We start from the raw sequence: 27943 nt of genomic DNA, 5'->3' as shown, positions 1-27943 counted from the left end.
TTGGAGAAAGTTACTGTAACACTGGATATATTGGTCCAGGATTTGACTGATGTTCAGTCTGATGACTTGTCTGGGAGATGGTACAAGGAGGAGAGGCGAGTTTGCACTTGGAGAAGGCCAATAAGCTCCTTTAAAAATCTGGCTGTTAAATGGGCCCCTTGGTCACTCATTATACTGTCTGGGAGGCCATGACATCATAAAACACGCTATAGGAAGGGTGAGGCAGTCTGTGGGGCTATGTGCAACTTTCTGAGGGGGATGAAGTAAACTATGTTGGTGAACAGGTCCACAATCACTGACCACTGCATTCCACTCCAAGGGGGGCAGGTCTGCTATTAAATCCATATGCACAAATAGCCAAGGCTATTTGGCAGCAGGGAGGAGCTATTAGAGACCCTGTGATCTTTTGGTGCAAGCACAGCCGTCGTGGGCCTGGACATAGTCAGCCATATCTCCCTGTCCTGTAGGCTACCAGGTAATCAGGCACTGCATCATCCAGCAGTCTCTGTATCTGGGTGCAGGAACATGATGGCATCAGCAGAAGGCTTGTGTCTGCAGTGGTTCCTGTAGGATGTACAGCTGCCTGCCATGGTACAGGCAACCATCCTGTTCTTGCAGGCTGAGGGCAGCTGTGCCAATGGGATGCTGTGTTAGGTTCAGGTTACTTCCAGTGGTCTGGAAAAATTCTGCAGGGAATTCATCCTCTGCCATGGCTGTAATGAAATGTCTTGGAGAAAACAGGGTTGGGGTGCATGCAGAAGGTGTGCATCCAGATCTGAATCTTCCTTCCATGACAAGGCATCTGCCTTGCTGTTCTGCTTCCCTGGACATAATGTGAAAGTGAGGGGGAAGCATGTAAAGGAGACAAGATGGAGAGAGAAATGCTTCACCCATTCATGCTATTCCATGTTCTGATGGTTGGTCAGCAACATGGTTGTGGTTTTTGGCCTCTCAAGGAATTGCTGCCATTCCTCAAAGGCAGCTTTGATTGACAAGACACTCCTTATGCCAGATAAGCTTCTAATTCCTCTCAGCGGGGAGGAGCTGCCAAGAGAAAAAAGGGTGGCGCTCCTGTGTAAGGCTGACCTTCTGGGGGAGGATGGTCACTGTGGCTTCGTTCGAGGCATCTGCTTCCACAACTTAAGGGCAACTGGGGTCTGGGTAGAGTAGGTTAGTACCTGTGGTGAATGCCCATTTCATTTTCTCAAAAGCCACTTGAGCTACAGGTGTCCACCAAAAGCAAGCCCACTTCAGGTGAATGCTCCTGTAGGAACCACAATACCAGAAAAAAAACCCTTCATGAATTGTCAATAGATGTTGGCAAATCCTAAGATCCTTTGCACTGCCTGCACACCAGAAAGTGAGGGCTTCAACTTTTTTGGGGTCCATACACAAGATGTTGGGCCCTTAGGAACTCCACCCTCTGCTGGTCAAAGGATCATTTCTCGAGTTTGGCATAGAATTCTGTGCTGCCACAGGAAATTCAAGACCTCCCAGACATGGTCTATGTATGCCTCTTAAGTGGTGCAGAATAGCAAAGATGTCATCTGGACATGCTGCTATGTAGTAATGAAGCAGGTCCTTCAAAACATCATTTACAATATGCTGGAAGTTGGCTGGAGCGTTGCAGAGAGCAGATAGCATCATAACATACTCTTAGTGACTGTATGTGGTGTGAAAAGCAGTTTTCCATTCATTCTCCTGCCAGGCATCTCACGGGTCTAGCTTTGTGAACCAGCAAGTTCCCTGCAGATGTTCATAGAACTCCAGGGCAAGAGGCAGAGGATGCCAGTTCTTTACCATAGTGCCATTCAGTCCACTGCAATCTACACAAAGACTTTTTTATTTTATTTTATTTTAAGAAGGAAAAAAAAATAGGGGCCCCAGCAGGGACATGGGAAGGATGGATAAACCTACATGCCAGACAGTGCTTGAGGTCCTCCTTGCAGGCTGCTAATTCAGGGTGCTATAAGGCAAAGATGTACCTGAAGGGCACCCCCTCTCCTGGTGCCAAGTCAATGTGGCAGTCATGAGTAATGGGCCAGTAGTATTTCTGCCTCCTTCTTCTCACAGACATCCACAGGATCACTGTATTTATCTGGGAGCATAGAGGGGTGGGGAGCAGAGGCTGAGGCAGAGGTACAGGTACAGTCTTGGCATCTGGCAAGACAGAGCTGCAGTGGTGTAGGAGTATTGGGCTGAGGCTGTGCTGTGGTGCCTCACACAGTGTAAAACCAGAAACATGGGAGTCCGGACCAACCCACATGGGGTGCTGAAATGGGGAAGACAGCCCGGAGAAGATCCCAGGGCAGACTTTTGCCCTCAGGATCTGAGTATTCCTTTCCTGCAGGGAAACACAAGAAACCCAATTGCCAGTTAATGAGAAGGTTGTGCTTCTGTAATACAAGCGAACAGGACATAAATTGCAGGGCTTCAGCAGCAGGTTGCAGAGGTGACGTGCAGGAGGAGATCATGTATTGCCCTGTGCCAGTCGCAGCCAGTACCAGATAACTCTGAAATCAATGTAAACAACCCACTACATCCCAAAACTTCAGAGGAGCACATGGCACCTGTCATGGTTTAACCCCAGCCAGCAACTAAGCACCACACAGCCGCTCACTCACTCCCCTGACCCAGTGGGATGGGGGAGAGAATCAGAAAAAAAAAAACAAAAACGAACAGCCTCATGGGTTGAGATAAAGAAAGTTTAATAGGACAGAAAGGAAGAAAATAATAATAATGATAATAATAATAAAATCACAATAATAATACTAAAAGAATTAGAAGATACAAAACAAGTGATGTACAATGCAATTGCTCACCACTTGCTGACCAATGCCCAGTTAGTTCCCGAGCAGTGATCTGCCCCTCCTGGCCAACTCCCCCCAGTTTATATACTGGGCATGATGTCATATGGTATGGAATATCCCTTTGGCCAGTTTGGGTCAGCTGTCCCGGCTGTGTCCCCTCCCAACTTCTTGTGCCCTTCCAACCTTCTTGCTGGCTGGGTACGAGAAGCTGAAAAATCCTTGACTTAGTATAAACACTACTTAGCTACAACTAAAAACATCAGTGTGTTATCAACATTATTCTCATACTAAATCCAAAACACAGCACTATACCAGCTACTAGGAAGAAAATTAACTCTATCCCAGCCAAAACCAGGGCACACTCCAGTTCACACATATTTAGGAGACAGCAGCAGCCACTTAGGGAGGAAAAGAGGAAAAGACACTGAGAAGAAGCAGAGGAGACATGAAAGGAGAAATGGAGGAAACACATAGAATGAGACATTGTTGGAGACAGAGCTGGAGATGCACTCCTGAAAAGAGGTGCTCTATACCTGTGGAGGTACATCCTGAAGGGGACCGCAGCCCATGGGTGAGCCATACCAGAGCAGAGGAAAATGAGTGAGAAGCAAGGAGCAGCAGAATGAAACCATTACACAAATTATTCCAACCTTTTGCACTGCCCATCGCCTCACCAAAGGAATAAATTTGAGTAGGCAGTAATCTGTAGTGGGCATTAAGGACTCATTCTTCCCAGCCAGTTTTCCACAGCCAATGCAAAAATTGGATTGTCTAGTCAGCAACCACCTGGCTTCCCTGCTGGAGCTGGCTATCACAGCCACAGCTGCACATCAATGGTCCCTAAAGACACCACCTCAAATCAGTGAATATGGCTTCAGGGTTCTGGAAAACAGTCATTGCATTTCTTACAGAGGTGACTCAATCCAGGGCCGCCCTGAAAGCCAGGAGATTATGACTGCAGAGCAGCTAGTATCTATTGCCTTGGCTGTAAAGATTAGCCATGTGTGCCTAATAAATCCCTGAACCCTCACCTCATCCCCACTGAAGGGGGTTTGGCAAAGCTGGGGGCTGGGGTCACTCTGGGCACAGGGGATGTTAAAGAATCCTGCAGGGCTGTGACCTATCTCTGCTTCCTGGCCAGGGTCTGGAGATCAGCTTGGAGCTGTAGGGAGCCACTGGGGCTAGCCCCTGCCCAGCCTGAGGGCCCAGCCCTGTGGTGCTCAGCTCAGAGTTCAAGGAGGCTTGACCTCTCAGGCAGGAGTGGGGACTGCTCCACACGGGAAGACAAGCCAGGACTGACCACCCAAACAGGCAGGGGCAGTGATCTCACAACTCACAGTGCAGTCCTACAGTACCCAAGCAGGGCTGGTGACAATAACAGGCTTCATCAACAGTCCAGTCATCATCAGACAAAGGCAAGGTGGTAAGTCAAATCTGAGGTCAATCCTGAAATCCAGGAGACAGAACAAGCAACAGGAGACAGAAGTAGACACAAGTATACCTGTGGTACACATATGATGTAGCTCAGACAAGAGTCAGGGACCCAGTTCTGAACTTAAATGGAGCTCCTGGGCCCATGGGGCAGTGTGTGTGGGTGGAAACCCCAGGTGAGGCTGGTCAGGGCAAGTAAGGTCTATTGACGCACCCATGGCCTTAATTTTCCTGTGCGGTGCTTTGGGATGGACACTCAGATTTTTCAAACCAGACTAGCTATTCTGTTACTAGTATCATGTTACTAGTATCATGTTACTAGTATCAGTACCCCACCATTATGTTTTCTTTCAGCTTCTAATTTGTTTGGATCATCAGGGCACCCATACTTGTTAAGTCAAGTGCAGCTTAATGTTGACATTTTACCTTCTTTCAGGGCTGCCTGGCCAGGACTGCAAATAATCTTTAATTTGACATCACCTGTCAAAGGTCAGTGCTTAGTCTGTTTCCTCCTTCTGCGCTGCTCTAGATTTTGCAGACCTCTATCATATCCCCCCCCCTCCCCCCCACTCTTTTCCAGAAGGTTTATCTAAGTCATTCTTTGTACAGAAGCCATTGCATGCTTATGATCCCTTTTTCCTTGCCCTTTTCTGAACCCTTCCCCATTCCTTTGTACTCTTTTTGAGATGGAGGACCCAGATTTGTGTACAATATGTATCAACTTATACACTGTCTTGATGTTTTCTCTGTTTTATTCTTTATTCCTTTCTTAGCAATGTTTAATAATTGATTTGCTTTCTTTCACTCTACTGGGCACAGAGAAGACATTTTCATACAACTACCTGTTATAATTGTTGCAACAGCTCAGGGCTCTTCATTTCAAATGTGAAGATAGGACAGTTTCTTCCCATATGCACTACTTTACACTGAGCTTCCTTAAATTCCATCTGCCATTTTTTGCCCGTACACTCAGTATTCTAAGACTCTTTTGCTTGCAGTTCTTCTCAGCCTGCCGTTGCCTATATTTCCCTAAATAACATTGTACCATCAGCAGACTCTGACACTGCCATTTCCACATCCTTGAGAAATATGTTGCATAGATCAGGTTCCAGAACACATCCTTGTGAGACTCTATTGGTGACCTCCTTTCACTGTGAAAATGGACTATTGACTCCTACTGTCTTATTTCCTGTCTTTCAATCAGTTATTCACCCCTGCAATTATTTATTTCTTGGCAGTGTAACTTTTAAGAGCTTTTGATGAGTGACCTCTCCAAATACCTTCCAGAAATCCATGCTCAGGATTCCAGGGTCTATCTCCCTTAGCCACAAGGTTGTTGACTCATAAACGTTTCAGTAGGATTGCGAGGCAGTTCTTCCCTTTACAAAAGCCATTTTGACTCATCCCTATTAGAGCATCTTTATGCATATGTTCATTAATTCTAATCTATCTTACAGTTTCCATTAAATTGCCTGCTAAAGACATCAGGCCTGTACTTTTCTAGATTTCTTATGGCATCCTTTTAAAAAATGGACATTACAGCTGACACATCCCTGTCTCCTGCTACCAAAGCAGTTTTATACTAGAGGTTGTACAGGACAGTTTGTAGTGCACCCTTGGATTCTTTTAGAATTGCTGGTTATATACCATCTGGTCCTTGTGATTTGTTACTATTAATTTTGCCTATATGTTCCATACCCATATGTTCCATACTGACTCTTTCAAGACACAACCCCTGGTGAGTCCCCCCGTAAAGAAGAAGAGCTTGCTTGGGAATCTTATCCAGCTCTGCTGTAGTGAACATAGATGTAAAGAATTAATTTAGATTTTCTGTTATTTTCTCTGTATGCTCCTTTAAATTTCTTTTAATTTTCCTGGTGCTGCAGACTGTCTGGCAGGCTTCCAGAGCCTGAAGTGTTTGAAAATGGATTTATTATTAGATTTTATGCCTTATGCAAGTTGTCCCTCAAACCCTTTTGGCCTGTCTGTCGTGGTTTAACCCCAGTCAGCAACTAAGCACCACGCAGCCGCTTCCCCCTCCCCCTCCCAGTGGGGTGAGGAGGAGGAAAGCAAAGGAAAAAAAGTAAAACTCGTGGGTTGAGATAAGAACAGTTTAATAACTAAAGTAAAATATAATACTAACAATAGTAATAATGAAATATAATAATAATAGTAATGAAAAGGAATGCAACAAAAGAAGGGGGGGGGGAAAGAAAAAAACCAGTGATGCACAATGCAATTGCTCACCACCCGCTGACCGATGCTCAGTTAGTTCCCGAACCGCGATCAACCCCTCCCGGCCAGCTCCCCCCTGTTTATATACTGGGCATGACGTTCCATGGTATGGAATACCTCTTTGGCTAGTTCAGGTCAGGTGCCCCAGCTCTGCTCCCTCCCAGCTCCTTGCACACCTGCTTACTGGCAGAGCACAGGAAGCTGAAAAGTCCTTGGCTTAAGATAAGTGCTACTTAGCAACAACTAAAACATCAGAGTGTTATCAACATCATTCTCACACTAAATCCAAAACACAGCACTGCACCAGCTACTAAAAAGAAAGTTAACTCTGTCCCAGCCGAAACCAGGACACTGTCTCATGGTGTGGTTTACTTTTCATCTGTCACAAGTTTGGATTCTATTTTCAATTTTAGGCCCAAATTTAGCTTTTCGAAGGATGCTTCTGAAAAGCTGTCCCCAGCAACAGGCTCCCTTGTCCCTGCCACTTAACCATGGCAGGTTCCTTTTTCACCTTATATGCATTCGCCCTGAGCCTCCAGTATGATATCCTTTAAGTCTCCGTGTAACCCTCAAAGATATAATTATTTTAGCTGCCCCTCCAGTTTTAACAAGCTTCCTCATTTTTAGGTAGGTTTTTTTTTTTTTTTTTAAATGAAAGCACATATTGGTGGACTTTTTATTGCTTGTCTATAAGGGCTTTATGTAAGGAAGCAAAGGACAAAAGAGACAGAACATCACTGTGTGCTGCAATGGACTGTGCCCACAGCACCTTGTAACTCTTCCCTTGCCTTCTGGAGGGGTACACAGTACTGTATTAAACTACTGCTTCTGGCTGCAGAGATTGTAACCCTAAATGGCATTTGGAAACACCTAGGAACAGCTTCTTTAAAAATCAGGAACTCCAGGAAATCCTTTGCACAAAAGGGTGTTGTGTCTACGCAGGAGACTCATGCTGAACATCTAGACTTGCAGTTGATTGATTGGCTGTAGTCCATTTTGTCTTCCTCACCAGAATCTCAGCATCATGGCAACCTTGCTCTCTTCATGTCAAGGCATCTCCTGAGCAGTCACTGACCCCACCATGGGCTGACTGATCCTTAAAAATGACTATACCATGATGCCAGCTCAGGAGTGAATATGTTTCTATTAGCAGATTTATCGTCCTTGGCATGCTGGCACTGACAGTTACGGCTAGGGACTCCCTTCCTTCTGCTTCCCTACCTCATCTCCCCTCTCCCTTGAAGGCAAGGCTGTTTACCAGCATCCCTGCTGCATATAGGAGAGATCTGTGACTGTAAGGGCCTTGAGTACATCTCCCCCATGTCCCTTCCCACCACCCTGGAGGTTTGTCTGGATGGGCTCAGCTCCAACTTTTATAAGTATCTGTCAGGCCTTGAGAAGCCTCAATGGGTGCCTGCCCCTCGTTCTTTCCCACGCTGCTTTAAAATTCATGCTCTTGTCCTTAGTGTCTGCCTGAACTACGTTGCAGGTATGCTTGTGCCTACCCTCTCTGATCCTTACCCACTGGCTTCACTTCTGGCTTGAGCTGCCCTATCACTACAGGCTTGCCTGGCAAGCTGGCCTGTTGCCTGAAGTGTTGGTGAACCTGCTCTGCTCTTCTTGCTCAGGTATTGTGGAATTTGCTGACTCTCAGCTCCCAGCACTACTTTCCATATGGAGCAGTCTGTCCCTGCTGCTTCCTGACAGTCATACTGGTCAGACGGAAAAAAGCAGCTACTGAGAAAAGAAATGAGTGATAAATGGCAAAAGAATGGGGAGATAAATATTCAAGCATGACAAAATAGAAACAAAAAATATGTTTTAAGACAGGGCGTATGATATAGTGGGGAGATCCTTGCCCCTATCCCTGCACTGAAAAGGAGAAATGATAAGGAAAAGATAAAAAGACTATTTTGGCCAAACTAAAGAAGAGAATAAAATCACATGCCTGTACAGAAATGCTGGGCAATTAAGTTAGGCTATCAGGAGTGGATGGGATTGGCCCAATGCAAGTTTAAGACAAGAAAGGGAAAAAAAGCAGAACTGTTTAGATAAGAAGGGAAAAGGGGGAACAAAGGAAAAGCTGTATGGACCTAATCATTGGCATTTGTGGAGCCGCACATACAGGTGCAAATCCCTATAGTGCTTTCCATACCACAACTGTTTTTTTGGTGGTAGCAAAAAAGAGTGTGGATACTGAAGTGGTAGTGCTGTGGTATTCATGTAAAGCAGTGTTAAAAATTTGTGGTAGTTCTATGTGAATGTTATGGTCACACCTCTACAGTAGTGACAGAGAAGTCTATGGGAACCAGAGGACTATTGCAAGTTTCTTGACAGCAGCAGGAAAACCATGCATCACCTCTGAAAGGATGCCACTGCCACATACCTTTCTTTGCAACCTCAGATGGTCACAACGTTTACATACAGCAAAGCACTTCAAACACACTCAAAATCCATGGCAAAACATGTAGCATCTTCATAAGGCTGTTGCCATGCTGGTTTGCAAGCTTTCTTTGCAGCAGTGGCAGGAGTTTGGGGTGCATTTCAACAGCTAGTGTTTCTGCAATAAGCCCACTGGTTCTTTAAGGGCTTTGGAGCCATGAACTCGGCCCACTAGGAGAGGAAGAACTATGCAGCAGATGGAATTTTGATCCGAGAATTTCACCAGGAAGGTGTGGAGGGCAGAATGCAGAGGCTGTGTGCAGCAGTGCTCCTGATGTGCCGTTCTTCAGAGCTGCAGTTGCTATGGAACTGTGACATTACTCTGCAGTGTCTGAAAAGATCAGCAGCTCTATAAGGACTCTGGAGCCACATTGCAGCAGTAAAAGCATGGAACTGTTCTGTAGATGTACTGTAACCATGGCACTGCAAACCTCTGCAGGGAGGTGTGAATCATACAATGGTTAAACACTGGTGCCGAAACCTGCAGTATGACAAAGCATGTGGTTCTGTGGAGTATTTGTAGCTGGAGCATGATAAGATGTCTGCAGCACCAGCTGTAGTATGGGAATCCTTATGTGAGCTTTCCAACAGAAGCTTAAGTTCTAGCACTCATTTGGGATGACAAGTGCGTGGCTCTGCCACCTCCCTAGAGCAGTGCACACAGGATGCAACAGATAGCCTGATGGCACGCCCCTACTTTCTACCCTGTGCCTAGAGAAAGCACCTCTTTTACGCACTGAGACAGAGTGACGAGCTGCCCTGTACCCACCCTCCTGCTCTTGGCCCGCTCCGCCGGGCTCTGAAATGCAGCCAGTACAGTAAGCCCATTTCAGGGAAAGGCCGCAGCAGGCAAGCTGATCGCCAAGGAAATGGCCAATTTCTTGCCAGCGCTAGCATTTGTCTGTGGCTGTTAGTTTTCCTTTCTTCCTCCTTTGCAGTATCAGACAAACTTCCCGATTTCCCGCTTATTCCGGTGCCGGCAGACGCAGCTCCTCTTCTCCCTCGGCCCCGCGCCCGCGCTCCCGCCCGCCCCCGGCCCCGCCCCCCCCGCCTCGTGCCCGCCCCTGCTCTCCCGCTCGCCCTCGGCGCTCCAGTGCGGCTGCGCGCGCATAGCCGCGCTCTGCCGGGGGGAGTGGGCGGGAGCTGTGCGCGTGCGCGGCGGCCAGGAAGCTGGAGCGCGGAGCGGGGCGAAGGGGGGGGGTTGCGTTGGCATGGCGGAGGCGCGGAGCGGCGCAGGTAAGTGCGGCTGTTGTGCTCGGGGGGGGAGTTGGGGAGGGGGCCGGTGGGGTGGGTTGGGCGCGGAGGGGAGGAGCAGTCATCGCTCCATCGGCGATGCCGTCGGGCAGAGGGCCCCGCCGTGGCGTTCGCGGCCGGGCGCTGGCGTGTCGAGGGGCGCGGGCTGCGGCACCACCTGTTGCCGCCGCCCCGCCCCCGCCCGCCGCAACTTCGCGGCGCCTGTGGTGCTCAAAATGGCTGGGCTCGCCCTTGCCGCAGGGCGCGCTAGAGAAACTTTGCCTGAGGAGGGACGTGCGAGCTTCTAGTATGTGACAGACGAACGGGAATGCCAGGAAAAATACAAAGAGCCGGTTGGTTTCTGGAAAACTTACGGCTCTCTACCCACCCGTGCCCGTGAAACCCAGCAGAGGGCGGTGCTGCTTGCACAGGGCAGCCGGACCTGTCCCAGCCCCACGGGCTGCTGTAAAATTGCGGCGTTTCGTGGGGCCTCGGCGGGGTCTAGGAGCAGAGGTCTGGGGCGTGCGGGAGGTGACTGCCTAGAGCAGCTGCCAGCTGCCCAGAGTGATCTAGGCAAGGGCTCACGGGTGGAGAGCAGCTTAAGGACCCGACCTGGAGTGGGGTTGAACGCCACAAGTGCAGGAAAAGATTTTTTTCGTTTGTTTGTTTCTCCCTGCTGGCTTTTATGATGCAGGTTCAGGTTAACTTTCGTTTTACTGGGTGTGGCTGCTGAGGAGGAGGGGGAATAGCCTTTCAAGATCCGTATTCCAGCCTCGCATTTAATGATTTCTCATGTATTGCAGGCACTTAACGATAGAAGTACCCTTATGTAATTGTCTCTTGAGTGTGTAACTAGAAATAACACTGTTGCCCAGAGTCATTCATGATACTTCGTGTTTTCATCATGTCTCTTGATTTTCTTACAGTCTGGGTAGACTTCTCAGGTAATCAATGTCACTTTGGGGTCACTTGATGAGCTAACTCATTTCATTGTTTATAGAGTCGTTAGATTTCTGCCAGGAAGAATCCTGGACTTTTGTGACTGAGGGGAAGAAGAAAATATGAATCTCTACTTTTGCAGCACCCTGATGTTAATTCAGATTGAGCTTATAATTAGCCTGTATCCTAAATAGCATCCTCTGTCTTGTCTCTGTTCTTGGCAGCCTGGCTATCATGATGGAAAAGTTGTTTGAGTTCATTTTTTGATGGGATGAAAATGGGCCCACAGCTGCCTTGTGGGAGGTGGAATGGCCTGGGACATGGTTCAGAGAGCAGAGACTGATAGTTTCAGTAAAGAGAAGCTGGAGCAGGCAAATGTCTGCTTGTTTATCTTCCATGCTGTCAGGCTGCGAGTCAGCTCTGGTCCTGAAACCTTTTGTACAGTGTATATGTATTGGAATAAAGGGTCTTAAATAGGTATACTGAGCAAAAAATAGCTTTACTGAAAAGCAGTAGATTAGTCTGGATGGTACACCATTTCTACATTTGCTTTATAACACTTAAGCTAACACAGATACTGTCACATGGCGTTAAGTTCTGGAGTTCATTCCTTGTTATGGGAATGCATACTATGTTATCAAGAAGCATCTCATAGGTAAATTTCAAATGGTGCTTGTGCAATATTAGGATGGGATCTGACTTTTGCCCTGCAACTTCACGGACAGAGCAAGTGTATGATTTTGAGAGCTTAAATACGAAAGATATTTCTGCTGTCAGGGTAGATCAGGGGAAGCAGTTGAGGTCGAAGAATGACAGTTTTGGGTCATGGCAGATGTGCAGCCCATCCAGGATATTTTGCCAATAGTGAACGATTATTGAGACCCAAGGAACAAGTATAGGAGACGAAGGAGAGGAACACAAGAAACAAGGCAATTGTAGAATGATTATTCACATTGATAGACCTTTCTGGTTTCCAGCCCTGTGCACCTAGAAGGGACAGGTGGTATTTCTATTTAATAGCCATTAATGGATTTTTTTTTTTCCATCAGTTGCCGTAATTGCTGTTGAATGTAGTTTTGGCTTTTTGCATTCACAATGGCAGCTGGGTCATTATATGTGGTACAATGCATCATTAAACTGAAGATATCAGGGAGTTGCTATAAAGCTTTGAGTAGCCCACTGTAAGAGTGAACAGGAAGTGAAATCTTATAATACATTTATTCTCCTTATGCAAAATCCATTCTGTAGTAGATACTTCTCTTAAGATGATGAAGCTACTTATGGCAAAGTTGTATTTCTTTCCGTACTTTTATATTTCTCCTATGACATCTTGAGATGGGCTAGCTAAAACTTCATGTTCTGTTCAAAATGTGGATGCACTGAATTTGGACAGTAGCATAAAAAGACAAAAACATAGCACCGTGCATGAATATACACAGGGGGCTAACTAGCTGGAAAGCAGCTTTGCAGACAGGGAGCTTGGGATCCTTGGTGGACTATAAGCAGACCATGAGTCAGCAATGCACCCTCTCTGCAAGGAAGGCCAACAGTATCCTAGACTACGTTAGGAAGAGTGTTGCCAGTTTGTCAAGGGAGGTCCACCTTCCCCTCTGCTCAGCACTGTTGAGGCCACCCCTGGAGCACTGTGTCCAGTTCTGGGCTCCCCTGTACAAGGAAGACATGGACATACTGGAGTGAGTCCACGAAGGGTGAGGCCATGAAGATGATTAAGGGATTGGAGCATCCCTCATATGAGGAGGGGCTGAGAGAGCTGGAACTGTTCAGTCTGGAGAAGAGAAATCTCAGGGTGATCTTAGTACTGTGTACAAATACGTGATGCAAGGGAGAAAAGAATATGGAGCCAGATTCTTCTCAGCGGTATTAAGTGAAAGGACAAGAGGCAACAGGTACAACTTAAAACACACAAAATTCCATCTGAACACAAGAAAAAGCCTTTTTACTGTGAAGATGGTCATACACTGGAACAGGTTGCTCAGAGAGGTCGTGGCCTCTCCATCCTTGGAAGAGATTAAAAACTCAGCTGGATGCAGTCGTGGGCGACTTGCTCTGGCTGACCCTGTTTGAGCAGGGGATTTGGACCAGATGGTCTCAAGAGGTCCCTTCCAACCTCAGCCATTCTGCGATTCTATGGTGATGATGGCTTTGCATGTTAATCTTTCTTTAATAATTTTTGTCAAGAGTTGCGGGAAGGGAGCATATCTTTTATTAGATGAGCTATTACAGTTGGAATAAACAATAAGGTTTGGGCAGGCAGATTGTTTTGCATGAAAATGGGTTGCACTGCTTGAGTCTTTAAGCTGGAAACAGTGTAACTCCTGTTTAGGAAGAAATCCAACCTTTTGTAAACATGTGTTATCTCTGGAAATGATAGGATGCTGTAGGTGAATATATAAAATTATCAGAGAAGACAGAAAAGATCAACCTTGGTGTTCTGTGAGGAAGAGGTTTAAAGCTTCCAATGCTTTAAAGCATTGGGGAAAGCCTTGGATTTCCATAATGCACCATTCCTGGTTTTTTTTGTGGTACAGTGTAATACAGGTACCATAAGACCTGCAGGGAGTGTCTTCCCTGTAACTTGTGCTTTGTGTTCAGCTGACTGGACCATTTCTTGTCTAGATATATGCAGTGCTGACACAAATAGATTGTTGTGTATGCGCTCTGTACTGTCATCTGTCTTTAGGTGAAAGAATAGGTTATTTGAATTGCTTTAAAACTGAAGACATCTGTCCTGAAATTACCCTTGTCTTCTACTGGGAGTCAGTATATAAACAGAACATATGATCATAGAATATCCTGAGTTGGTCAGGACTCACAAGGGTCATTGAGTCCAACTCCCGAGTCCACGCAGGGCAACCTAAAAGTTAAACCAGATATCTAAGCATTATCCAAAGACTTCTTGAACACTGAAAGGCTTGGGGCCATGACCACTTCCCTGAGAAGCTTTTTCCAGTGCTTGACCACCCTCTCATTGAAGAACTTTTTCCCAATACTACCCAATCTGAACTTCCCTTGACGCAGCTTTGAGCCATTCCCTCACGTCCTGCCACTGGCCACCAGGGAGAAGAGATCAGCACCTCCCTCTCCACTCCCCTTCACAAGGAAGCTGTAGACAGCAGTGAGGTCACCCCTCAGTCTCCTCTTCTCCAAGCTGAACAAAGCTAGTATTCTCAGCTACTCCTCGTAAGTCATGTCCTCTAGTCCTTTCACCATCTTTGTTGCCCTCCTTTGGACACGTTCTAATATTTTTATATCGTTGTATTGGGGAGCCCAAAACTGCACACAGTACTCAAGGTGACACTATTTTTGGTTGAATTTATGGGTATCTCAATAAGAAGTGGTCAATTAAAAAATAAGTACTTGTCCAGTCAGAAAGACCAGTACTGATCAGTGTTGTTTATTCAGTTCCAGTTTTGTATTGATCTGAAGCTTCAGAAGGGGAATCAGAGTTCTTCCTATCTAGGAGACAGAGCTGAATTCATTTAAGAATAAAGAACTACTACCTCTGACACCTAAGGGGCTACCCTGTGGACTCTTGTACACATTATATTTTTTTCTGACTGGACTTCTTCAATATTTTTTTCTTTCTTATATTTATTCTTAATTATCAATTTCATACAGTCTCTGCCTAATTAAAGTAGGTTTTTTAATGGCTCTTCAAAATCTAATTGAATTTAGCTTGCTGAAACTGTGCTAAGAAATGTCACTTAGGCATGATGTTTTTAAGTGGCGCCTTCAAATGTCGTTATTGATGTATTCTTAAAAAAAGTACCTAACTTATTAAGTTCGGCTGTACTGGTCCCCAAAATAAGCTCTGTTTTAGAACCGGAGCTTGTGCTTATTAAAATGAGACATGTACTTACTAATTTGCTTCATATTTTTAAAAGTGTCCTTATCAAATTTTTTTTCTGAAGGATAGTTCACACAGACTGCCTAACTTTGCCAGGGCATTCTGGCTCTGTCCGCAGTTAATGCTGAAGTGGTGTAGTGCATAATGTTATGGCAGAACAGGCATGAAACCGTATGAGCTTCATATGCTTGGTTTTAATTCACATTCAAGCTCTTAGGGATATTAAAATCTGCAATGTAAAGGTTGTTTCTAAAGCTACTGTGATTTTCTTTGTTTATTTTATAGAAATACAGGCTGGAATCTAGCTTTGGAGGTTCCCTTTTTCTTGGGATTTTTGTGTATGTACATGTAAACATGTCAGAAAATTTGAGCCAGTGTTAGCTACTGATCATTACGCTTGTATATGTATTGTGCTATTTCTTGTCTTGGCAGACAGAAATCAGTTTTAGTAGAATTTACCACTTCTTTCAAATTTTTTTGTAATGTAAAAGCTGACGGTAAGAATAGGAATCCTATTCATGGGTGATATAAAAAGTCCTAATGAATTATTCATATTTTGGAGGTGCTTTTAAATATCTGAATCCTGGTTTCCCATCTGTTTCTTCAAACTTAATAGATTATTTGGAAAGTGCTCTCAAAAATATCACTTCCACAGCTACATTTCAAGTCCTGGTTATGCTTCTTGGAGGCCGTGCTCAAAAGTCAATTTGACTGTATTGTAGAAAACCAGCATTTTAAAGCCATTTCCAGCATGTTTTTTATGTCAGTGTAAGATAGTATGTTTTACTGATCTACAAAACATACTTTACGCAAGCTTATTTACTGCATTCATTTGAAAGCCCTCTGCAGCAATTGTTTATAATTCATGCATACATTTTACATACTGCATCTCATAACTGAAGAAACAATGGTCTTTCATAATAGAATATACTTTTGAGAGGCAAGCTGTGTCATTTTTGAAAAACATGTTTTTATTAAACATTAAGAAGCCATTTGGTTTACCTTGTTATATCTGTCCCTCAGACTTTAAATTTTAGGGTATTCAAAAGAAATCTTAAACCAACTAATAAAATGGGTTGTTTCAAATAAGGTTTGTATGTAATCATAGGATTGCATCCTGTCTTCAAATCATCATATGTGAAACTCTATTTTAAGTAATCTATACTGAATGACTGCTGTTTACATTATAATGTAAAAGGACTACAATTTATGTTTGTATTCCTCTTTAGTGATAGAAAATAAACTGGCAAAACATGGAAAAACCTGAAATTAAGTGTAGTTGTAGAAAGTAAAAAGGACAAGTTTATATTTTGAGTTCTTTACACAGGATACATGTGCTAAGATGAGAAAAATAGAATGTTTCCAGGGAAGCTGCTTGCCGTCCAGATTCTTACAGATGTATAAGCCTAATATTTTGTACCTACTAGGGTCTGCAGTCCTAATGATAATAGAATAGTTCAGCTGGAAGGGACCTACAATGATCATCTGGTCCAACTGCCTGACCACTACAGGGCTGACCAAAAGTTAAAGCACGTTAGTAAGGGCGTTGTCCAAATGCCTCTTAGACAGATAGGCATGGGGCATCAACCACCCCTCTTGGAAGCCTGTTCTAGGGTTCGACCACCCTCTTGGTAAAGAAATGTTTCCTCATGTCAAGTCTGAACCTCCCAACGGATGCAGCTTTGAGCCATTCTTAGGCATCTAGTTGCTGGCTACTAGGGAGAAGAGATCAGCACCTCCCTCCCCACTTCCCCTCCCTCTGAGTTAAGCTTGATTCTTAACTCAGTCCCCAGGTGTTTTGAAAGACGTCTGTCTGGTGGTCTGATTCTGTTGTCTCAAAATCAGGTTAGTATTACAGATTAAAAAAGGAAAACCAAACACTTCATATTTGCCATTTATATAGTGTAATAATAATATATAATATTATATAGCATAGAATAATACAATATACTATATTGTAATAATAACATATACTCTATTATAGTATTATTGGCATATACTATATTATAATATTGATATCTTAATATATTAAATATAAATAATATAATATAAAATAGTATATAATTATATATATATTGTCTTTGCAAAGAAAAAACCCCAAAGTTATTTCAACTGAGTCTCTCTTTAAAACCAAGTATGAATTAGGTTATGTGGTAAAGAACATCCTTAAATGTAATTTTAAATTCCTAACTTTTAGTAAGCTTAAAGCTTCACTTCTACGAAGTTGTATGTTATATTTTTTCTTTGGCCACCAAATCCCTCATAGTAGTTATGACCATTCCTAGAGGTTTAAAAAAAAACTCTGTCATTGGAAAGTAAATGAAATTCACTGAAAAAAATATGTTAATGCTTTGAAGTGTTCTGGTTTGTTCTTCCCTTCAAAATGTTAATTTCCACAATCTTTATTGAAAAGTTAAAATAATAGGTAGTTGAGAGACCCAGATAGCATTAACCTTTTGGAGAGTCTCTTATATTCATAGCCCAAGTGCTTGATTCTTTCTTTGAATTGTCCTGAACCAGGAATAAACTGCACCTGCCCTACTGTCAGAGGTAACCTACCTAACCTGTAAAATGGGCACTACCTCTGTGAGATTTTAGAAGCCTCTTCTCTTTTTTACACTACTGTGTAAGACTTAACCAATCTGCCACAGCCCATTAAACTGTCCCTGATATTCACCTGGTAATTCCTGTTGCAGCCGGGCCCCGCTGGCACGACATAATACAAAATTGAGCAATATAGGATTTCTAACGTGCACCTCTTTCTTTTATCTAGAGACACAGAAATGACAGGAGACCTCTCAAATAGAAGCATGATTCATGTTGATGGCCTCATAACAGAAAAATAATTTTGCAAAGCTGCCCTGGGTAGTCCCTCTACCATTTAATATGTCTATATGTAGAACAATGTAATCAGAGTTCATGCAAGCATTTACTATTGCTACTCTTTGGCTGCTGGCTTTTAATTCATATTCAAGGTTCTGTGTAATGTTAAAATCTCAGATGTAGACCTTGTATTTAAAGGACCCCTTTTTCTTCAGATTCATGTGTGTATGTAAACATGCTAGGAAAAACTTCAGCACATGTTAAACACTGATTATCACACTTGCATATCTTGTATATGTATAGTGCTGCTTCAAAGGTTTTTCTTTACCTTACATTTTTATATTCTTATCTTAACTATGGGTCATCACAGTCTTTCTCTAAAGATGACAAGAGAAGGTAACTTCCACAAAGCACTGTATGATTCAACTCTAGTTTCTGGAAACTTGTTTGCAGTTGTTCTGTCAAGTGTGGGATTGATTGAACTTCTAGGCCTTTGCACATATGGTAATTTTGCTGAAAAGAACTGTTTACTATTTAGTAGTCTTATATATGTCTTTTTATTTTTTCACTTTCTAGGTGCATTGAATTTCCATCCTGATGCTGCTGATTCCATTCCAGGAGAAAGACAACCCACAGATATAAACTGGGTAAATAAAGATAGGAAAGACTCTAACAGTAATCAGAATAGAAGTAATTTACCATTTCCTAGTCTATCTTCTGAAAGAGGTACAGATTATGAAAACTCTTCCACAAAGCAGCATGGCTTTTGTAATCCAGAAAGTCAGTATGGGAATTCTGAAGACTTCCACCAATATTTTGGTACCAGTAAAAGTTTGAAGAATCGCAACTTGCAAAGCCAGAGATGGCACAGATCAAGAAACGATAGCACATGTACTAGAAGTAAGATAAGGCAAAGTACTGCTGATGCTGCTGCAGGTCCAGGAATTTCGGATGCTGCAATAGTACCTGGGAGAAGAGCACCTCCTAGAGGATACAATGACTTCCTCTCCTCAGAGAGTGACAGGGAGGTACCTAATGCAGATAGCAGAGGAGCAAAGCCAAAGAAAACACATCTGATGCATGCATCTGGAAGAGGCTTCAGGGAGAAGGGAAAGCAAGTACATGACCGGGAAAAGAGAATGAGCTCTAAACAGAAAGTAGAGCTGTTTGAAAATGTTCCATCTTTGGATTTGACTCAGTCTGACTCTTCAGAATCATCTGTTGGAAAGGCATACTGTGATGCACCTGTTGGTAGTGGGGATGAGCAGAAAGGCTACGATTATGTAAACAAAAGATATCCTCGGAAGCCTGTGTGGAATAAACCCCCGGTAGAAAAGGAGTGTCAGAAAAGACATGATTCTCACCGTAGTAAAAATACAAAAGTAGGTAAGAAGCCTTCTCTTGCATATACTCCAAAAGATAAAAATGAGAGGAAGAAAGAGCTCTCTGTTCACAAAAACGATGAAAACTTCACCAGTGAAATCAGGCATCAATTGTCTGATTCTGTCAGATGTAATGGAAGAAAGTTCCTGCTAAAGGGGGATCAAGCACCTGCACTTCATTTCAGCTGGACCCAGTACTGGAAAAAGCAAAGTGATGTACCAAAAAACAAAGAAACTCATACCGGTAAGCTTTCTAGACTGTCCTGTACTCCTGTATTAAAGATACGATCTTGAATAATTTAAAGTGCCTTCACATTTGACTAGCTGAGGAGGCTTATTATTTCACATTAGGTCAGTATCACTTTCAGAGGGTAGAGTTAAATGTATATGTGTGGTTTCTGACTGGGGAGGTGTTCTGTAAGTTTACTAGTGAAGAACAGATTTTGTTTAAAGTTTTTTTTGTTTTCCTACCAAACTGCAAATGATGGCCTGGTCAGGCAGCATGTTAAAACATGTACGTTGCAGGACCAGGGAGTAAAATTCTGAGCATTCTGAACAATGGGACCTGAGAGGGACAATCCTAAAACTGATTTTTGCAGAATAAGTTTTCTGGTGTTTTATGTAGAAGTAGGAAAATGCCAGATAGAGGAACTGTATTCTGCTCCTAACTGGTTTTTTTTGCTCTTTTTTGCAACGGTAGTATCAAAAGGTAATTAGAAGTAGAGAAAGTCTCTGGATACTGTTTTTGGAAGTTGAGAATAGAAACATGTGCTGTTGACAGTGTAAAGCAGACCCACAGGTTTTGACTGTCTGAGTGAATTTTGTGCCAGCTCATACCATTAGGGACTTAAAACATTAAATGGAAATCAGCTGAATCTCTTCAGTGCCATGGTACTGGTTTCTGTTTCTAGACAACCTAGGTAGCTTTTTCTTACTGTTTTAGATAAGCTTAGGTGTGCACTGAGAAAATAGTCTCATGTTATTCATAGCACCCAGCAGAAGAAGTCCTATATTCTTTCAGAGGCAATAAGGAGAGAGATTTTCCGTGGTTTTTGTTTGTTTGTTTGTTTGTTTTGGTCCCTTTCCAGTTGAACAAACACTAAGAATTATATTTAATTGCTTTGCACAAAGCATCTCAACCTGATCTCCTGCTGCCCAGAATGATAGAGACGGGTAGACTAGTTCCTGTTATCTTAACTGTGGTATTGAATCTTTTGAAGATTTTGCTTCTCAGCATCTTGTCTCTTTCAGAGCTGAGAAAGTAGTAGCATAATCGGGAAGCATAAGATAGTTCCAGTCAGAAACTTTGTACCCTTAGGAGAAGCTCAAGGATCAAGATCCTCCTTGATCCTTTCTAACTTAAATACATTAACTTTCATGCTCCTGGCTTCTACTTGAATCATAAAATTAAAGATACCTCAGTCTTTCTCCCAGCATTATTAAATGAAAAACATCATATGCAATAAGCAAGAAGAGAAGTAGTAATCTTTTACAGGGAACTTAAGGAACTTCCCCCTCCAAAATGGCAGTCTTTCTTTGCATGCTTTAGTTGGGAGCTATTTTGGAAACAGTATCTGCCACTGTTTTCAGGGAACTGAGTGTGTGCTTTTTAACTATTTATGGGACAGCTATCCTTTCTGAGTACGGTATAGCTTTAGTCTTCTGGAGAAAAGAAGTACATTTTAGGTGGGGATGCTTTCTTTGCAGCAGGTGATATTCCTGGGGTACCGAAAGCAGAAATGACTGTTAATTCTAAATCTTGTGGTGCTTGATGCAGGAGGGCTGGAAAAGAGGCTTGAAAGTGCTTATATCCTATTAAGGAGGGCAAACAGTGTTAACACTTCCAAGTTTCCAGGGATCCATGGGCTTGCTTTTAGTCATGAGTAGTACAAGCACACTTTTAATTGATAGTTATTTTTCTTTTGTTATTTTCATTTTTTTGTCCTTCATTATGAGTTCTAACTTCCCTTGTATTAGTACCATCTAAAAATGGTACATTTTTACACTTTACACTTGTAATTAAGATATCTTAAAATTCTGTGGGCATAGATCAAATAGCATTTCTGAGGTGTATTTGGTAGCCTTACCTTGATGGGAGAGTTAATCGGGCAGAACTGAAGTTCTGTGGTGCCTTTGTTGTGGTTGCACATCTGTGTTTTCAGGCTGTTTTGTTTTTCATGGGGAATTCTTGCTTTATTTTCAAAGTACTTTTTCATGTTCTTTCATATGGCTCAAAAGGCCCTGTACTTTGACTATTGTTTCCCAGTAATTCCACTCCTAAAGCAGTCAGTTTATGAGGGGCTTATTTCTGTAATCCAGGTACTTCACTGTTAATATTTGTTGTGTGGTCTTCCAGGAATGCTCAAGGATGGGAATTACATTTAATTTTGGCTGAAACTTCTGTAGTTAAGAGCTTTAAGTTTTTTGGTTTAAACTTTATGCGAAGATAAATTTCCCATATAAAGTGATGAGTAAAATCTTAAGCTTGTGCCAACCTTAAAACTATTAACTAATTTGTAAGATCAGAATGATTGCTATTCATCAACAGGAATTATTGTTGCCACTTTTATGGGAATGTCGTACTCCCTCTTCCTGCTCTGAAACTAGAGGAATGCATACCAAGTATCAAACTGGAATCTTCTGGGAGTAAACTAATACCTTGCTTATAGCCACACAGGAAAACTAAGTTCTATTACAATTTAAACAAAATCTTGGAATTTCATTTGAATTTTGTTTCTCAGCTAGCTGATGTTTCATGCGCAAGTAATATATTTTATTTGCAGGGTCGTTGATTGAACAGCTGACCACAGAGAAGTATGAGTGCATGGTATGCTGTGAGGTGGTCCGAATAGTAGCCCCAGTGTGGAGCTGTCAGAATTGTTACCATGTATTCCACCTCAATTGCATTAAGAAGTGGGCACGATCACCAGCTTCACAAGCTGAAGGTTGGTATTCTGTCTCGCACACGCTTTCTCTCTCAAATATATATAATAGCAAAGTTCATGTGTTATGTTGGAAAACTACTTGTAAATATTGTCTAAGGTAACCAGTAAGCTGTAAACAAAGCAAGTTGTAAATAAAAAACATTTTTTTTCAGGGTTCTTTAGATGCTTTGTATAATCCTCCAAACGGTTTTGATTCTTTCTAGTATTCTAACTAAAACTAATTTCTAGGTTTGGATACATAAGATCACTCAATGAAATCAGTGCATCAAGATGCAAAGTGCTGTGGCTGTGTTTGTACATACCAAGAAATGTCTCATCTTCTCTCATCTGTGCTTGGCTGAGCAGTCAAACATAAGAAGCACTCCAAGCATTAGTTGTCTGCTTTTACTCAACCACTTGTTAGTTCTGTTCTCAGATAAAGTACTCCTGAAATCTGTCACTGATGCCATGCAGTGAACTGAAATTCAGAGAAGACAGAAAGCTTCTGCCTTTGTCATTAGCTGAAACTGTTTCAGATTCTTTGTATTATACCACTTTTTGAAACTCTTATACCACTATGTTCTGCCCTTTGAATGCTTTGGTGTAAGTTAAGGCTGAATTGCAGGCTCTCTGCTGTGTTCAGTTGTGTGATGTAGACACACTCTGAAGACTGTAATGTTAATCTTGAAGTAGGGTTAATCTTTTCTGTACCCTGCTTGTTTAGCATTTAGCATTCTTCATGTGTCTTTCTGTCTCTCTCTGGGCCAACTGAGGAAGTGTAGCCTGTCAGCTACTTCCAAATGTTTGAGTGAAGTTCTTACAGACGGTAAATCTCTTGCAGAAAGGATTGGTTGCAAAGTTCTTGGATTTCTGAAGATGCATAGACAGACTTCTGGGTAGGGCTGGTCATGCTTCATGCTGACAGTAGAAAGGAAGTGACAAATAGCAGCACAAGATTTGAATCATAAAGGCATTGAAATGTTTGAGAAGGGAACAGATTTTTGGGTAAGACTGAGATCCTAAGCCAAACTGAGAGTGACTGCTGAGAACCTTTTTCTGCTACCTGTTTTTCTGTCACCTTTGGAGCTGATTTATCTCCCTGAAACAGATTATTGCTTGATCAAAAGAGTATCTGTTTGTGTAAAGGAGATTTTGCTTATCTGTCAAGCCGGTGACCTTAGATGCTTGAATCCTGACAGCATTTCAAATAGCCGTATCTTTTGGCCATTTGCTTTTCTTGTAAGAATTTGTGGACTGAGTACGTTACTGTATCCTGTGTATGAGAGAATATGAGCTAATCATTAATTGAAATTAAAAGTGGTGGCCTCAGTAGAACTGATTCCATAGCTCCAATAAGGACACTGATGCATATTTCTTGACCTGCAAGGCCCTCCTACCCTATTGTGATTAGAACTTGTACTTCAGAGTGTATTTGTTTTATGGTAGGTTGTTTTAGTGTAGATTCTACTTTTCAGGCTTTGTATAATGTTGAGGAATTCACTAGAACCCTGGCAGTAATTATTGTCTACCAGAGGAGAAATAGGGGCATTGTAATCTACCTAACTCAATAATTCGCTGTTTTTCTGGAAGAGGAAAAAAAACCCGTTTTTTTTCTGGACACGATTTACTTTAAATCTGCTCGATTCTGCAAATGTTATAATGAATTCCAGGAAATCTTATCTAATCTCAGCACCCAAACTTTTCACTGCTACATTTCACTTCCAGCGTAGTGGGAATAATTTGTTCATAAGATCAGTTTTGAGTGTTCATTCTTTTATTTTCTTGAAGCAACTGAATGTTTCAGTGAGAATATCCCTCCATTTGGGGCCTTACAGCAGCTCTTACTACTATGACACATAGTAGGAGGCTGAAAGTATCTATGTGTACATAATTCCTCACTATTTTTTGTGATCACAGCATTGTATCAGAGAAATCCTGAATACTTGCATGAAGTAGATAATATCCTTGGTGGGATATCTTGTCACATAGTTCCATCTTCCAGATCAGTAGTAATAGGTATCTGTTACAGGGGAAAAGCAGATGCAGATCTGTTGTGGTTTAGGCCCAGCCACGTGGCCGCTGGCTCACTCCTCCCCGCTGGTGGGATGGGGAGGAGAAAATATAATGAAAGGCTCCTGAGTCGAGACAAGGACAGGGAGGGATCACTCCCCAGTTATGGTCACAGGCAAACCAGAGTTGACTTGGGCAAAAAAGAAATCAATTTAATTTGTTACCAATCAAATCAGAGTAGGATGATGAGAAACAGAACCATATCTTAAAAACACACCTTCCCCCCACCCCTCCCTTCTTCCCAGGCTCAGCTTTGCTCCCGATACCTCTACCTCCTCCCCACTCAGCGGCACAGGGGTATGGGAATGGGGGTTGTGGTCAATTCATCACACACTGTTTCTGCCGCTCCTTCCTCCTCGGGGGGCGGACTCCTCACACTCTTCCACTGCTCCAGCGTGGGGTCCCTCGCACGGGGGTCTGCCCTGCACGAGCTTCTCCAACATGAGTCCTTTCCATGGGCTGCAGTCCTCCACAAACTGCTCCAGCGCAGGCTTTCCCACAGAGTCAGGGCCTTGTTCGGGCCCAGCCACCTGCTCCGGTGTGGGCTCCTCCACGGGCTGCAGGGGAATCTCTGCTCTGCCATTAACCTCCATGGGCTGGAGGGGGCCAGCCTGCCGTCTCAGCACGGGCTGCAGGGGAATCTCTGCTCTGGCGCACCTCCTCCCTCTCCTTCTTCATTGACCTCAGTGTCTGCATGGTTGTTTCTCTCACATCCCACTTCTCTCTTCGCTGCAGGTTTTTTTTTTAGCAGTCTTTCCCCTTCTTAAATACGCTATCCCAGAGGTGCTACCACCGTTGCTGATTGGCTCAGCCTTGGCTCGTGGCGGGTCAGATTTGGAGCCGGGGAAGCTTCTAGCAGCTTCTCCCAGGAGCCACCCCTGTAGCCCCTCCCCCGCTACACAAAGCCCCGCCACACAAACCCTACACAGGATCCCTCAGGGACAAGGCACAACACTCAGCAAGTGAAAGCTTTTGGCGTAGCATTACCACAGTGGGAGCCGTGGGACACCAGTGCTAATCAAATGGGGACCCAATGCAACAGAACTGTGCTTGGGAGTGAAGCTCAAAAGAATGCACCACAGGGATGGATAATAAAACTTGCGCTGATTAACATATCGTACATTTACAATGTCCTGTTTTGCTCATTAGCGAACTCGCTGATGTAATGCAGGTGCTGTTATCTGAATTCAGAGATCTGCAGCTGGCCGTCAGGTTGGCACCCATGCAAAGGTGGGTGCAGATGAGGTGGGGGAAGTGAACTATCCTGGGTTACCGTGTCAATGAGATAAAACGTGCTTGGGACTTTACATACTTTGGTGGGAAGAAGCAAAGAACTACCCTAGATTACCGTAACAAAGTCTTCTCACACCCTACACTATTTCTCTTCTTAGGGACTCTTTCAGATGTGTTTTACTGAAGGTGTCTTCCCTCAGAAACTTCTTTACCTTCTGTTGTTTTGGCGGTCATCTGAAAAACGACTTTTAGTTTGGCCAAGCCAGGTGGAAGAATCTCCTGACTATCGGTGGGGAGTCATAGGGCATTCCTCTATTCTTGGTCTACTTACACTAGACTTGTGGTTGACATCCAGCGTTCAGTATTTCTACGATGTAGACTGTCAGCGGCACTAGAACTAGAGAATGGATTTTCATTATGTATTAGAGATGTCCTGGTCAGGAGTAGGAGCTCTGCTAGGCATCACTTTGCCATCATGTGGAAAGATTCTTTCTTATAAGGAAGAACATAACTTTCTCCTTGACCATTTTTACTAACATTTTGAATTATGTCTTGGAGGAATGTAACCTTTAGATACTGCACAGCTAAGGTCAATCTGACAAAAATACCTGCATTGCACACAAGATCTTTTACTTTGTTATGTTTATAAAGGGGAAATTGTTATCTCTTGTCCCCTTCCTTCTACTTTTAAAAACTGATGCTTCAGTGTTTGAATTGTGCCCTTACATTGATGCAACAAATGTTTAAGCCGTTTGCTCCCTTCTTTGCAGGGAAGGTAGTTTTACTGGTATTTTCATTTTGGCTGGAAGGATTGAAGATATTTGAGTTATTACAACTGTCTCTTTCTATTCTGCTCCCTCTGCTGCCCCTGCCCTCCACTTCCAGATGAGCTAGTGGTCTGTACCAATCCAATATTGGCCTCTAAGATGGCTTCTGAGTTTCAGTGGTCAGAATATGAGTCTACTTGCCCTTTTTTTTTTTTGTCTTTTTCCTTTTTTTTTTTCCTTAAGCCATGCTGTTCAAGGGCTGAAGCCATTCTGTGTGCCTTGGATATTACACGAATGTTGTCACTTTTTTGTTACTGGGACAAAAGTTTTTGATTGTGTCTAGCTGAGAAGTCAAAGCAATAATTTATTCTGATACAGATTATCTCACTGGAGAACTGCATAAGACCTTGTAGAAATGGTAATGTGAAACTGCCAGTGTTGATTCTAGTATATTTGACCACAGTTGAAGTGACTGAAATCTGTTTGAAGTTCTTTTTATGTACCTAGCATTGTATATATGTTGAAAATTCCTGCTGTACTGCTGCCTTTGGAAACATAGCCTTTTAGCATTCACTCTTTATTCCAGCAGATGTGTTTGGATCCTTTCTTATGTAATCACCTATGACTCATCTAGGCAAGCATGTAAAGAGGAAAGTTGCTTGTTTGAAACTGCACGTAAAGATCTCTAGTCTGTATATATAATTCCCAGCTCTTCCTACTCAAGGTTCTTTTGAGCCCCTTAATCCTTTAGGATTCTGGAAACTGAGGAGATCGTTCACTGTGCCTTTGTGACAACAGGTATGCAATAGGAAGGGGCAGGGTTCTGGGCATGCTACCACAGTTAAAGATTTTTGTGGCTCAAAGTGCTACAAATAGGGACACTTGCAATAGGAAAGTGTATGGAAAAAATTTTGGTAAAAAATTACAAGTAAGGAAACTTTTTATCCCAGAAGGAGGGAGAGGATAGCAAATACTAAAACAATCTCTAGTAAACAGGAATGAGGTGTGTTGATATTGCTTAGACAACTGGTTAGAGGACCACTCCTTACAAATGTGGATGTCAGGAGTCATCCTACTGTCATTCTATCCTACTGTAATTGCATCTGAATCCAGGAAGAAAACTTTTATTTCTTGTATTTTTGGAGGAGAGCAACCATGCATGTTCCTTGTGGGTGGACCCACATGAATGTAGTTGTGTCTTAGAGGAGCAAAGGATAATTGGTGATTAAGAAGAACAAAATATATCTTGAAAGGCTGTTTTGCTTGGTAAAAGGTTCCTATTTTACAAGGAACTTCACTATACTCTAGAGAAACTGTTGCTTATAGAGGACTAGGCATCCTGCTCCGGGAGAGATGTTGATAGGCCTTCTGCTGGCCTCCTGAAGCTTTGATGATAGGCTTACCTTCACAGCTTTTGAAAAACATAACATGGAATAACAATGAAAGAAATGATGTTGTTAATGTAATAGTTAAGTATACTGTACAGAGTAATCCCATAGGGAATCCCTTTGAGTTTAGTATGCTAGCTTTTGGGAGGAGCCACATAAGGTGCTGACAGCTTCGTCAGCAGATACCCCTTTCAATCCCCTGCTGCCAGTTTTTACCTGTAGCTTTTACCACTTCTTTCTGAGATGCTTCAGTTTGTAACAGTCAAATAAGAAAAAAATCTTGGTCAGGAAATGCAGGTTAGTCTTGAGCATGAATATGAGAGTATACTCCTTATGCCACTGTCTTACAGCTGCTCAGCCCATAATTGTACAGCTCTCTGCAGCAGTCTTGGCACAGT

At 43.0% G+C, this 27943-nt stretch overlaps 1 protein-coding gene across 1 annotated transcript in view; it reads left to right on the top strand.

Moving 5' to 3' along the window:
• Window positions 1-10129: 10129 nt before the first annotated feature.
• Window positions 10130-27943, top strand: part of NFX1 (nuclear transcription factor, X-box binding 1) — a 76865-nt gene continuing 59051 nt past the window's right edge. The window contains exons 1-3 of the mRNA XM_050890667.1: window positions 10130-10154; window positions 18358-19407; window positions 21947-22108. Coding sequence (XP_050746624.1) covers window positions 10130-10154; window positions 18358-19407; window positions 21947-22108 — 1237 coding nt within the window. The remainder of the gene's footprint in view (window positions 10155-18357; window positions 19408-21946; window positions 22109-27943) is intronic.

The sequence above is a fragment of the Gymnogyps californianus genome, chromosome 2 (genome assembly GCF_018139145.2).
Source record: "Gymnogyps californianus isolate 813 chromosome 2, ASM1813914v2, whole genome shotgun sequence".
In the NCBI taxonomy this organism is placed as follows: Eukaryota; Metazoa; Chordata; class Aves; order Accipitriformes; family Cathartidae; genus Gymnogyps; species Gymnogyps californianus.
The sequence above is the reverse complement of the archived record's forward strand: the minus strand, read 5'-3'. Positions and strand labels throughout refer to the sequence as shown.